General features: G+C 45.3%; 1 protein-coding gene across 3 annotated transcripts in view; it reads right to left on the bottom strand.

Moving 5' to 3' along the window:
* Positions 1–690: 690 nt before the first annotated feature.
* MTOR (mechanistic target of rapamycin kinase) overlaps positions 691–13837 on the bottom strand; it is a 106340-nt gene continuing 93193 nt past the window's right edge. For all 3 annotated transcript variants that reach the window (XM_051988555.1, XM_051988557.1, XM_051988556.1), the window contains 8 exons: positions 12036–12108; positions 11464–11538; positions 10760–10895; positions 9945–10010; positions 4045–4125; positions 3705–3785; positions 2356–2461; positions 691–1541 (listed from right to left, as the gene is read on the bottom strand). In XM_051988555.1, coding sequence (XP_051844515.1) covers positions 1526–1541; positions 2356–2461; positions 3705–3785; positions 4045–4125; positions 9945–10010; positions 10760–10895; positions 11464–11538; positions 12036–12108 — 634 coding nt within the window. In that variant the 3' untranslated portion in view covers positions 691–1525. The remainder of the gene's footprint in view (positions 1542–2355; positions 2462–3704; positions 3786–4044; positions 4126–9944; positions 10011–10759; positions 10896–11463; positions 11539–12035; positions 12109–13837) is intronic.

Genomic DNA, 13837 nt, shown 5'->3' with positions numbered 1-13837 from the left:
TCAATTGGGGAATGGTTGAACAAATTGTGGTATATGATTGTGATGGAATATTGTGCTCTCGGAGATGATGAATAGGATACCCTCACAAAAACTTGAAAAGACCTACAGAAATTGATGCAAAGCGACATTTATTGTGTACAAAGCAAAAGCATTATTGTAAGATGATCGGTTGTGAATGACTTATTCTCAGCAATATAAGGATCCAAAATAACTCTGAAGGACTTATGATGGAAAATGCCATTCATGCCCAGAGGAAAAACTGGTAGTGTCTGAATACAGATTGAAACATATTTTTTAAACTTCATCTTTCTTGAGTATTTTTTTTGTTTTGTTTTCATTTCAACATAACTGTCATGGAAATGTTTTGCCTGACTACACATGTATATAACCCGCATTGAATTGCTTGCTTTCTCAAAGAGGGATCTAGGAAAGGAGAGAATTTGGAACTCAAAAAGTTTTAAAAGCAAATGTTAAAAATTGTTTTTACAGGTAATGGGGAAAAATAAAATACTAAATAAAAAAAGAAACTGAGCTAACTTTGGGCAAAGCATTCCTCTCTGGGCCTCGTACTTTATAGTATTTAATAGTTAAATGAACACTGATTAGATGAGCTTGTTTTCTGGAAGGAGGCCGCCTCCCTCCATGTTCCCACTTTCCCATGATGATCAGGAATGAGAAGCTACTCAAAGGTCTTTGATAACATTTTGGTGTTTATTGGCACAAAAGTTTTTGTTCAGATACATCATGGCCTCTAAACATGGCTACACTTTATACTTTGTGCACTCATACCACTCTTAGTCCCCTCGTTGCCTCAGACATTTCTTCCTTCCGTGTGACACGGCACTTGCGGCACGTCCCCTTCCTCACCACGGAACACTTGGGTCTCACTCGCTGGTTCCAGATCCGGCTCTTTAGCTGGGCTGGGAGGGAGAGGGGAGCAGGGGGACTCCCCCTTCACGGTGCTGTGCTTTTCCCCGAGTGCTCTGCTCTGCCGGCTTCAGGCCCTCGCCCAGCCTGCCGTGGCGGTGACCGGCCCGCAGCATCACTGGGCTGGGCGGGGGATGCTGCTGCCACCTGGCAGGGCTCTCGGACCGTCGTCCCAAGGCTGTCCCTTTCCTTCCCTGCCACTGACTGTGCCATGTCTGCAGTCCGCAAGGACTGGGCTGACAGGCCTGTTCTTTAACTGGGAAATATTGACGATGAGTTTCTTTGTGAGTTAAGTCAAAACCCATATTTCTAAAGTTATGGACCATCTGACCCCAAAGACCAAGTGCTTTGTTTAGGCCTTGGTATGTCCCTCTTCACTGTCCTGGGAACCATATCAAGTCTTGTGTTTCTGACAATGTATATTCTCCAACAGCAGCTCTAAAGTTGGCGTCAGCCAATCTTTAATATACAGTAGTTCTCTTCATTTACATTGCAAAGTGTGTGACAAAGGCCATCTGGCCATTGCTTTGTTTGTGGAAGTGTACATTTGGAGTACAGAAGCCTCCAGAGAAGAATCATGGCAGCTTGGAGCCTCCAGTTACCAGAAAGGACACCTGTGAAGACAAAGACAAGACTTTAATAATGCAGGACTTTTCTAAACTTAATGGGAAGAAACTGAAATAAGAAAGATCAAGGTCTGGCGGTCCCTTGGGCACTCCCTGCACTTTCCCATAACTAATAGAGCGGGACATGCCCATCAGTGCTAGTCAAGGACTCTGGCCTCTTCTGCATCCCAGAAGAACACTGCACTCTTAGTCCCTTCCTCAACTTCCCCCGCCTTGAAGCACGCCTGGGGCGATTCCTGAGGCTGGCCAAGGCCCGGTCTTTGAGGTCACAATGATAGATCATAAGGCTTTGCTGCTCCTGTCATTTCTCTGCTCTCCTCTTCCACTTTTCCCTCTCCAAACTAATGTTCAAAAGGACAACTAATTCCTTCAAACCAAGTTTCTCTTTCCTATTTTAATTGTAAGGTTTATTTTCTCCATTGGTGTTTATTATTATTCTACTTTGTATATGTGGATTGAGAAAGTCTAAGTCTATTACGATTACGGGACTTAGATAAAGAACACTCGTTGCCCCTGTTGCTTAGGTGAATTGAATGGTCTACATTGACTTTCTTTCTTTTATTTTTTTCTGCTGAAGAGGGTTAAGTGAGTTGTCCAGGGTTACACAGCTAGGAATGTTATGTGTCTGAAGCCGCATTTGAACTCAGGTCCTCCTGAGTCTTCCTGCACCATTGAGCTGCCCCTGCACTGACTTTCACTTGGATTTTCAGCCCATCTACACCACTGGCCAATGCTCGAGTAGCACCTGCTGACCCCCCGCCCCCTGTGCTCCCCCTTTCCCAAGCTGCTCGGGCACGCTCACCAGCCGATGTAGCACTGGCAGAGGTTCTCGTGGGACGTGGCCTGCTTGATCAGCAGCTCGACTTGTGTAGGAACGTCCAAAGTTTCATCATGAGAAAAATCTCGACCTGGGAAAGCAGGAAGGAGAAACCTTTGTCTACGCTGGACTAACTAAGCCTCTCAGAGATGCTCCCATTGTCCCCTGGTCCATAGGGACTTTTCTTGATAAGTGTGAAAGAAGCCAGAGATGGTCATTTCCCAGCTTCCCCAAAAGGACAGTCAGTACAGCCTCACAGCAAGAAGGAAAGAGCTGGGCGCAGGGAGACCTCCAAGCTCCCCTTAGTCACCACAGACTACTCTGTCTTGATCATTTCTGAGACTTGTGTCATAAATGGGAATCTATGTGCGTGATCCAGAACTTCCTCACCTGTGAGTTTCCAAAGCGGAGACTCTCTGCACCAGAGCCCACCAGGACTCACATGTGATGGGGGAAGTGGCCCAAGGCACAGAGGTTGGGGACTTGGCCATGGCCACATGTTGGCCATGTTGACAAGGGAGCAGATTTAGATGTTCAGTTATTTCAGTCCCATCGACTCTTCATGAGCCCAATCGAGTCTAGAGATACCGAAGCGGTTTGCTATTTCCTTCTCCAGCTCCTTTGACAGATGAGGAAACTGAGGCAAGTCAAGTGACTTGCCCAGGTTCACACAGCTAACAAGAGTCCGAGGCTAGATTTGAACTCGGTTCCTCCTGTCTCCAGACCCAGGGTTCTGTGCACTATGGCCCCACTGCTGCCTGGGATTAGAACCTGGGTTGTTTTGACTTCAAACCCAGCACTATATCCACTGAGCCATATTTATAATATATTTGATAGTTATCTATTTGGGGTCCTACCATTGCTAGCCCAGGTATGGGCTACAGTAAGTAAGGAACCCTCTCCCTGGAAGCCATCTCTTCTGTTTGAGGCCCCCTTGCCTGCTCTCTCTCTCTTGATTTATATAATATTCTCTAAAACGATAATTTCAAACAATTTAGGTGGGGAATGAACATGGGCTGATGGGCTGGCTGCCCCTCATGCTGGTGAAGCTCACGGAAGGAAAACATAGCTGACCCAAGTAAAAGAATCTTATATGTCTCAATTAAAGTTATGTTCATGACCTTAACTCGGACTATTGGTGCAGGTCATCAACCAGAGAGCCTGAAAGCCTCTGAAACTGCTGACCTCAGAGAAACAGCGACATCTCATTAATTAGCTAATTGGCAGTAAAAGCCTGGGCCCCAGCAGCGAGCCCCAGAATCACGCCAACCGTCTACTTACAGAAATGAAACACAGGCTACGTGTTCCCTCCAAGCAAACACAAACACACTCACCCGTGAGCTTATCTCGAACCCTGTTAATAATCTGAATCGCCTTCTTATTGAGGGCCTCGGGTTTCACCAAACCATCCCCGACTGAAAGACAAAAAGGAGAAAGAGCAACGCTCAGGACTGGCCCGGGGGGCCGGGCTTTGTGGTTCCTCCTGGTCAGCAGAAGACAGCCAGAAGCCTGAGACGTTCGTCCTCCTCCCTCCCAGCGCTGCCCCACCTCTGCTGACCCCCCCAGCCATCACACCCTCCCACACTTTCACACAAACACACATTCATTCACATACAGTCCTACCCCTTTTGATGAGATTCCTCATAACCTAAGACAATTAGAGGCTGAACTTACTAAAAGAATGGATGGACTCGGGCACTGTGGTCCCCGTTTTCTTATGAGTGGTCTCCCCAAGCTCCACGCTGTCCAGTAATTCTATGGGAAAAGACACAGGAAAAACCATGGGTCCTCGGGATGCGATTCTGTCGCAAGGTTCTGACCCCACCCTCCTCGGCTTCCATTAGTTCAACAGACATTTTTTCAGTCACCTACTGTGCGCAGAGCATTGGGCTGGGGAGGCAGGGAATTTGGAAGAGAGAGTCTACTTCAAGCTGTCACATCCTCCTTAAGCATGAAGAATAGAGTTTTCGGTGAAACAAAAAAGAGGCTCAGGAAACAGCAAGAGGCACACCAGTGCAGAAGAACAGAAATGCTTTTAGACTACTGCCAAGAGAAGTCACCGCCATGACTTATCCAGAAAACAGTCTTCCTGCCATCAAGTAAAAGGAGATTTCTCTGAAGCCCTCAAGCTTACTATGGAAGCCTCACAATGGGGACTACAGAGACTTGGAGCCAGAAAGAGCCAGATTTAAATGTGAATGCACCTGAATGTCGGAAACTTAATTTCTCATCTGTAAAATGGGGGCAGGAAGTATACTTACCCCTCCCCCCTTCCCCCCCCCCCCCCCAGGGCTGCTATGAGGCAAAGAGACAATTTGCGAACTCTGAAGGAGAGCTAAGAGAAAGGGCTGCTGTCCACAGCGGCCCCTGACAGCGCCTCCCACATCACAAGCAAACACTTATTTCTTTGAACAGAAACCCAATTCTGAATCCAGAACACATTTCTCTGGGAAAGGAGAACTCTCAGATTTTGGAGGTCACATCTTCAGGGGAAAAGAATATAAATTAGGTAGAATTACCCATGTAAAATATTAAATATCTTAAGAAAGGATTTCTTAAAATTAGGATCTGTGATTTCATTTCAAGAGAGACCTCCCAGACTTCTCCTGTGAGTAACAATGAGGTAGTACAGTGCCTAGAATGCTGGGCCCAGGGTCAGGAAGATCTGAGTTCAAATCCCACCTCAGATACTTAGTAGCTGTGTGACCCTGAGCAAGCTAATAACCTCTTCTTGCCTCATCTGTAAAATGGAAATTGTAATGGCCTCCATCTGCCAGGGTTACTGTGAGGACTAAAAGAAATAAAAATTACAACGTGTTGAGCAAAGTGCCCGGCACACAGTAGATCCTATTTAGATGCCTATTCCCTTCCCTGCCCCTCTGGCTGCGTTCTCTGTAGGACATCACAATGTCGGGGATAACCAGAGGAGATAATCTCACGAGGAAAATGCCTTGCCCCTGGGATGTGCAAGGTACCGGGGAGCCTTCAAGGAGTTTTGAATCTAAGAGGGAGAGAGGGCCTGGCCACAGGCACAACGGGCCAAGGGCAAAGGAGAGATCTAGAGAAGATGCTACGGCAAATCTAGGAGGTGCTTCCGTTTGGGAAAACAGCAACAGCAATGAGGCATATCTCGGCGCTGTCCTCAAGGGAAGTAAGGGGGAGCTTTAATAGGTGGAGATGGTCCAGAACGTGGTGTGAAAGGATAGGGAAAGAACAGGGAAAAAGGAAGCAGTCCAGTTTGGAGAGAAGCTTACATGAAAGAAAGTAAAAAGATGGGTCTGGGGGACTGGGACAAATTGTGGCAGGGCCTTCAACACCAGTAAGTGTCTTATCAAGCACCTACTGCGTACCAGGCAACTGTTCCAGACACCAAAGATACAAAACCAAAAAATCCCTGTCCTCAAGGAGCTTACATTCTACGAGGAATGGGGGGAAAGCAGTTGATACTTATTCATTAGGCAGTAGGTGGGGGGAGCGAGGAAGATATCTGAGTAGAACAGAGACTTGGGCAGGGCAGGGTGCCATGTACTATGAAGGATGACAAAGGAGGGCAAGGGGGGGGGGGACCGCCAACAGGAGGTGAGTACAGGAGGAGTGGAGAGCATACAGCGGAGGAAGAATCTGTGAGACACGGAAGCTAGTGCAGGTCCTGGGAAGGCCAGTGGCCTCATGGTGAGAAGCAGGGAGCCAGGAGGAAGCATGCTCCGAGGGGTGAGGTCGGCATTCGATGCACCGGGCACAGTGGGTTCTAAGCACCGGCTGATGCTCAGATTTATTACCATCGGGCTCTGAATGGAGTGGGGCTGGGCGGAACATCTCGGAGCCCAGCATGTCCATCTGAAGCATTTTCAAGTTCTTAGTGCTGGGCACAAGAGGTACTGACTTGTTCAGTCAATCCAAAGCTATTTATTAAGCAACTACTACGTTACAAGTGTCTCTAGAAGGGCGGTGAGGGTCTCCTCCCCTTCAGAGGAATGTCACTTTAAGCGATTCTCAGAAAGTTAAGGTGAGTGGAGGTGTGAGCCTCGATGCGAAGGCAGGACTTGCCTGAGCTCTCCCAAACTTCCCTCCAAACAATATGAAAATAACGCCTCAAAACGAATCTTGGAGTAGCAGAGTCAGCGGAAGGACAGGGTAGAACAATATTCCAGCCCAGACGGCTTGGAAGGCTGGCTGGCAAGGTCTGCCTCACTGGGTAAGAGCGAAGCCCAGGCCAGGTGCAGGCTGCAATGGGCCTCGGTGGCCACAGGGTAACTGATAAGGACTTTGTGAGGGATCCTAGGGGCAGGACTACTGCATTGCACAAGAAGCTGTGGCTGCAGAGGGTGGGGAAGGACCCCAGTCACAGACCACAATCCAAGCTAGAACAATAATGACTGTATCTCTCCTCGGATTATACCACACTGGAAGAACTGAAAACTTACAAAATGGCAGCCCAGAAGACCTGAAACTTAGGACAGTGCCCCCTTCACCCTGGGAGCAGAGCCCAACTTTAACAAAATTAAAAGTCAAGAAACAGGCTAGAAAATGAGAAAACAACAAAAAAGGACTAAAGATATACAAAAGTTACTGAAGACGAGAACTCCTTAAGAAGAAGAAATGGCCAAGGGAAAAAAATGTACAAAGCTCACGAAGAAAAGAACTCTTTAAAAAAAATTAAGGTTGGTCAAATGGAAAAGGAGGTACAAAAGTTCACTGAAATAAAACTAATTCCTTAAAAATTAGAATCAGGCAAGTGGAAGCTAATGACTTTAAAAGACATTAAGAAACAATTTAAAATGTTAGAAGAATGAAAAAAGAGAAGAAAATGTGAAATATCTCATTGGAAAAACAACTGACCTGAAAACAGATCAAAGAGATATTTAAGAATTACTGGACTACCTGAAAGCCATGATAAAAGAGCTGAGACATCACATTTCAAGAAATTATCAAGGAAAATAGCCTCAATATCTTAGAGCCAGAGGATAAAATAGAAATTGACAGAATCCATTCAACACCTCCTGAAAGAAATCCCAAAACAAAAACTTCCAGAGATATTTTAGCCAAAAACCAGAGTTCTGAAGTGAAGAAAATACTGCAGTCAGAAAGAAACAATTCAAATATCATGGATGTAGGTTAGGATTACATGAGATTTAGTAGTCTCTACTTTAAAGGATCAGAGGGTTTGGAAGATGATGTTGCAGAAGGCAAAGGGGCTACACTGTAAACTGAGTATAATCCTTCAGGAGAACAAAATAGAGATTTAAAGAAGTAGAGAATTTTTAAGCATTCTTGTTGAAAAGACCAGAGATGAATATATAATTTGACTTTCAAATACAAGACTCAAGAGAAGCATAAAAAGATAAATAGGAATGAGAAAATCCTAAAAATTAAATTGTTTATATTCCTATCTGGGAAACTGACACTTGTACCTCTTAATAACTTTATCATTAGTAGGGCAATTAGAAGAACTACACATAGACAGAGGGCATAGGTATAAATTGACTATGATGGGATGATAATATGAAGTTAAGAGGTGATGAGAAAGAGGGGGCTAATGGGAGAAGGGGAGAAGAGAAAGGGAGAGATAAAATGTTTCGTATGGAAGAGGCACAAAATAGTTTTTATAGTGGAGAAGAAAATGGGGGTGAGTGGATTGGTTGACCACATATGAACCTTACTCTCATCAGAATTAGCTCAAAGAGGGAATAACATATAAACTCAGTTGGGTATAGAAATCTATCTTGCGCTACAGAGGGTTAAGGGAGTTGGAGGGGAAGGAGGATATAAGAGAAGAGGTACTGATAGAAGGAATAGTGGATTTTGGTAGGCTGTGGTCAAAAAAGCAAAACACTTTTGAAGAGGGGCAGGATGAAAGAAGAAAGGGGGGGGAAGGGAGGGAAATTACACAGTAATCCTATGAAAAAAGATTTACAGCAAGTCTTTTTGATAAAGGCCTCATTTCTCAAGTATACAGAGAACTGAGTCAAATTTATAATACTAGTCATTCTCCAATCGATAAATGGTAAAAAGATATGAACAGGCAGTTTTCAGATAAAGAAATCAAAGTATTTATAGTCATAAAAAAAGCTCTAATTCACTATTATTTGGAGAAATACAAATTAAAACAACTCTGAGGTACTACTTCATACCTATCAGATTGGCTAATATGACAGGAACAGATAATGATAATTGTTTGAGGGCATGTGGAAAAATTGGGACACTAATGTACTCTTGGTAGTTATGAACTAATCCAACTATTTTGAAGAGCATTTGGAACTGTGCCCAAATGACTATAAAAATCTGCATACTGTCCCATTATTAGGTCTGTATCCCAAAAAGATGAAAAAAAAAAAAGGAAAAGAACCTATTTGTACAAAAACATTTATAGTAGCTCTTTTAGTAACGGCAAAGAATTAGAAATCAAGGGAATGTCTATCAATTGGGGAATGGCTGAATAGTGGTGGTACATGATTGTGATGGGATACTGTTGTATTGTAGAAGTGATGAGTATAATGGTTTCAGAAAACATCCGAAGACTTACATGAACTGATGCAAAGTGAAATGAGCAGAACCAGAACACTATACACAGTAATTGCAATATTGTATAATGATCAACTGTGAATGACTTAGCTATTCTGAGCAACACACTGATCCAAGACAATTCCAAAGAATTTGTGATGGAAAATACCTCCAGAAAAAAAAATGATGGAACCTGAATGCAGATTGAAACATTTATATATATATAATTCTTTTTCTTTTTGTCTGTATTTTCTTTCAACATGACTAAAGTAGAAATATGCTTTATATTACTACACATATGTAATCTATATCAAACTGGCTTCTCAAGGAAGGGGTGATGGGAAGAAAAAGGAGGAGAGAATTTGGAACTAAAAATAACATTTAAAATTGTTTTTATATGCAATTGGAAACAATATTTAAAGAAGATTAAAAAAAACAAAGGATTCCTACTTCCTTTCATAATTTACACTTTACCAATCACTTCTCACTTATTATTCAAAATCACGTCCAGAGTACAGATTTGTATTCTCATTTCCTTTACCTTTAAAGTTTTATGTTTTTAATGAACAGTTATCAGTGTTCTTTCCCTTTCCCTTTTCCTCCCTCCCCTTTCTCCACATTTCTCTCCTCACAACCACTACTCTGAAAAAAAGAAAACAATTCCTCGTAACAGATATGCAGCCAGGCAAGGCCAAAGTCCTCATTAGCCATGTTTAATATAGATATGTTTGATTCTGTTCCCTAAATCTACCACCTCTGCCAGAAGGTAGAGAGTATGTATACTTCAGCATCAGTCTCCCAGAATCACAGATGACCATTTAGTTGATCATGGTTCTTATAGCTTTCAAAGTTGTTTTTCTTTACAATGTTGTTGTACATTTTTGGTATTATCATTATAAATTATCATATATCATGTTTTAATAGGAGATGGTAGCCTTTAGATTCTATACTGGCACATGACACAGAGGCAACAAGTACCTTCACTAAGTGCTGGAAGAAAAGGCCTGTCTTGCTCTTATTATATCCCAAGGTCTACTAGACCCATATCCCACTCTTCTATATGATACACCCACCTACAGACTGGCCAGCTGAGTAGGAGTCTGTCCGCGTTCGTGATCGCTTAGTGCCTTTCGTATTTGCTGGGGAAAGAAATAAAACTAACATTGAAGAGTGTTTTATGCTTTCATTTGAGGGTAAGGAAACTTGAAGGACATTCTCTTACAATCACGAAGCCCTGATCCTTTCCCAACTAGCAATACTCAGACAATTATTCCTTATTTGGTGTAGCAGGGGTAGTGAGGACATGCAGTGCATCCACCTCCATCTTTGGACTCAGAGAAGATATGAAAGAGGAAATGGGAGGAACAGGGTCAGACGGTAGTGAATTATAGGAAAAATGTCCATCAATAGGCAGAAATAAAGAATTGTATAAAAGTGTTCCCTTAAGATATAACTCATTTCCTACCCAAAAGGGAGAGCGATCAAAGAGAGTGTCTATGATGAGAAAGAAATTCAAAGTGATTTGGGGTAGGCACTCAAATGGTTAATGAGCAGTTTTTTAGATTATGTAGTTAAGGATATAAAGATTTGTTTTTTTTTTTTTTTTAAAGTGGAACAATTTGTTGTACACTTAAAAGCATAATTTTAGCAGCTACTCCATCTCTTAGGGGAGGAGGGGGAATGGCCAAGAAGCTACATTAAGTTCTCAACTTGCAAACAGGAGGCATCCTGAAGGTGTGTAATGATGTGGAGCATCTGCTGGGAATGCACGTTCCAGGGGCCCAGCTACTCTAAAAGGGGCTCTATGAGGGAACTGTCTGCTGCCCAGATGAAATTGGGGAATGGCTCAGGTCTATTGGGATGGAGGGGTCTGTTCTCCAGCACTTACTGTCCATAAGCCTCCAGTTCAATAAGGGGTCATAGACAAAGGCTTCCAGCACAGCCATCACGCTGTCCTTGTGCTCCCGAAGAACTTCCATCACTGTGTGGCAGGTGATTCTGTAGTTGCCATCGAGGCCGGTCACCTGAGGCACAGACCAGAACTTGGTTAGAAGGGCCACATGCTCCAGCTTCCACCGTTCCACCTTCCTCATGGAACAGAAGTCAGTCACAGCTCTTGCCCTGACATGGGCAGAGCAGGGGTGCTGAGAGGAAGAGGGCCAGGAGCACAAAGATTGCTGTCTGATGCTCCCAACTAAAAAGCTCTAAAGTTAGGAGAAAGTCACAGCCCCCATCCCGAGGAGCTATGATAGAGACTGGACCCGCCATGTGCCTAATACAAGGAATTTCCCTCTGCCCAAGTCAACCTCTTAGTGCCCAGGGCTGGAGAGGGTGACTTGCCCAGGATCATAAAGCTGATCTGTGCCATGGGCGGCCAGCTCCAGCCACTCCGCCCCACTACCTCTCTGTCTGTCAGAGGGGCTGCCCTGGACCTTTGACTGGGGCTGGATGGGGCCATGAGGGGATGTGGAAGAGCCCCCTGGGTCAGGGTGGAAGAGCTGGTGGTGGGACTCGCCTGCATGGCCCAGGGACTCTGGGACCGAGTGCCTGGGCTCAGCTCATTCGGAAGTTGCCCAGCCCCATCCTGCTCACCTCCATCGCATTGGTCAGCATCCTTGTTAATCTAAATGGAATCTTCTCAGGGAACTTCTCTCGAGTCATCGCCACCTATGGCACAATAAGCAGGCACAAAACCACTGGTTAGTTTGCTTTCTCAAGCTGAAACCAGGCCAAGAGAAGCACCTGCCCCAAGTCATCCTGAATTACAGAAACCTCCCTCACTCAAGAGCTGCTGTGTGCCAGGCCCTGCGCCAAGGACCGGGGAAGGGGAGAGCTCCAAAGGGATTCATGAAGAGCATAAAAAGCCTTGTGGTCTTTCACAAAAGTCACCAAATTTCATCGGTAGAAATTATATCAATAAAATCTGAGTGGGTCATCTGGCACAGTACTGTGCTATGTGCTGAGGGGGAGGCTGGCCACGGTCTCTCCCTCAAGGAGTTTGCAGCGAAGAGCTAGGGAACAAAGGTGTGTGTGTCGGGGGGGATGGGGGATCATCCCACCCCTGGCAGGACAGGGGAGGGTCTCAGAACCTCCTTAAGCTGCACAAGGAGGAAAGGCTGCTGAGTGAACCCTTCACCCCGGCCGAATGAAGGCCGCCTCCTCACCTCAAAGCAATCCCCAAAGTCGATGTGCAGGATCTTCCCACTGAGCCTGTCCAGCATCAGGTTGGATGGGTGTCTATTCCGAGGAGGAGAAAGCAGAGACACAAGTCATTATGACTGTCCAAAAGGATCCATCACCCCTCAGGGTCGGCTGAGGCCCTGCACGAGTGTCTCTGGGCAAGCTGGAAGTTGTGCTGACACCATCATGCTCCGGTCCGAGCGAGAGGCCGCGGGGGTGCGCCCCGAGCAGCTGAGCGGCCCTTCTCCCAGTGCTCCTCAGGGTCTGGCACTGGGAGAACAGGGCTCTGCCCCGTGGTCCATGCATGCGCATTTGTGGGGAGGGGCCACTGATCTCAGGATCAGGTTATTTGGGTAGCTCAAGAGACAGCAAAGGGGATGATACAGAGACAGGACACATGGGTGTGTGCGGGGGACTCAAGACCAGAACTCGGGACGGCAGAAGTCATGCTTGCAGGACTGAACATCTAGTTCTGAGCAGATTCCTTCTGTCACCGACAGAGTGGATAACTTTACAGGACAGAAGGATAGAAGAATTTGAGTTTGGTCGGTTCTCATTTTCATTCTCAAAGTACAGAGGAGAGATTTTAAAATGTATTTTTGAATGAGTTATATCAACCTATTACTCTGAGAGGCAGCAAGAAGATGCGTGAGGCTTAAGAATCAGAAAGTCCTGAATTCTAGTCCTGCCATTTATTATACTGCCTTCCTAGGTTACCCGGACAGGTCACTTAGCCCCTCCGAGCCTTTGCCATCCTAATAAAGTCACTCAAGGGGAAGGAGTTTGCATTTTTCTTCTCTTAAGCTGATTTCACAGCTTATCACAGCCACGTCTAGAGCTGGCCAAGACCCCATAAATAGGACAGCAGCACTTAGAGCTGGACCAGGGGCCATGAAACCCAACAGGTAGTTGAGACACAGTAGCTGTGGGAATTCCTGAGGAAGGGCTGCCTAATCAGAGCCTTCTTTATAGCTTTCTGCAGTCTAGCAGCCCAGAAGCTGCCAGTGTGGGGACCGATGGGTTTGGAGGAGGAATTAACCCAAGAGTAGGGGTCCTTAGAACATCTCACACTGAGATCACTTGGGAAACCAGGGAGATTAGCTTCAGGAGACTTGGGAGGCTTGAGAAGGGAGGTAAAGTGCAATGTGAGAACACACTTTTCGGCAAAGGAAGGGCTCATCCTGTAGAAAAGGGACCAGACTTGTCCTTCTTAAGCCTGGGGACAGTACCAGGAGCAATGAGTGGACAGCACCTGGAAAGAAGCAGATTTAGGCTAGCTCTCGGGGGGAAAATTCTAGAGCTGCCCCAGACGGGATGAGGCCTCCTTGGAGCTTTCTGGCAAAGGCAGGCTGGTTACTGCTTGGGTTGGTTGTAGAGGGTCCTGACAATGTGGCCTCTGAGGCCCTTTCCCACTCTGCGCTTCTGTGAGAGGTCCAGAATGGCTAAGTAACTTATCTTGAGTCTTACAGTGAGGAAAGGAGCAAAGACAGGCTCCCGAATGAGGTTTCGATTCCAAACGCAGTGCTCTTCCCTTGATCCCATGTTGCTTTTTGTAAACTAGGGAATCTTTTAAGCAGCAAATAATAATGAAACTGAAATGCCCAAGTCCTTTCCTCAGAAGTCCTGAAAAGATTCATTCTCAGACTTTGAGGATTAAAAGCAATATTGTTCCCTCTGCCAAAATGCCAAGTTGGGGGCCTGCTACAGCTCTGAGAAACATAAAGCCTTACTGAATCTCTGACATGAGGATACACCAGCACAAGACTTTACTACATGGGTGGCAAGT

Source organism: Antechinus flavipes, chromosome 3, assembly GCF_016432865.1.
Source record: "Antechinus flavipes isolate AdamAnt ecotype Samford, QLD, Australia chromosome 3, AdamAnt_v2, whole genome shotgun sequence".
Lineage (NCBI taxonomy): Eukaryota > Metazoa > Chordata > Mammalia > Dasyuromorphia > Dasyuridae > Antechinus > Antechinus flavipes.
The sequence above is the reverse complement of the archived record's forward strand: the minus strand, read 5'-3'. Positions and strand labels throughout refer to the sequence as shown.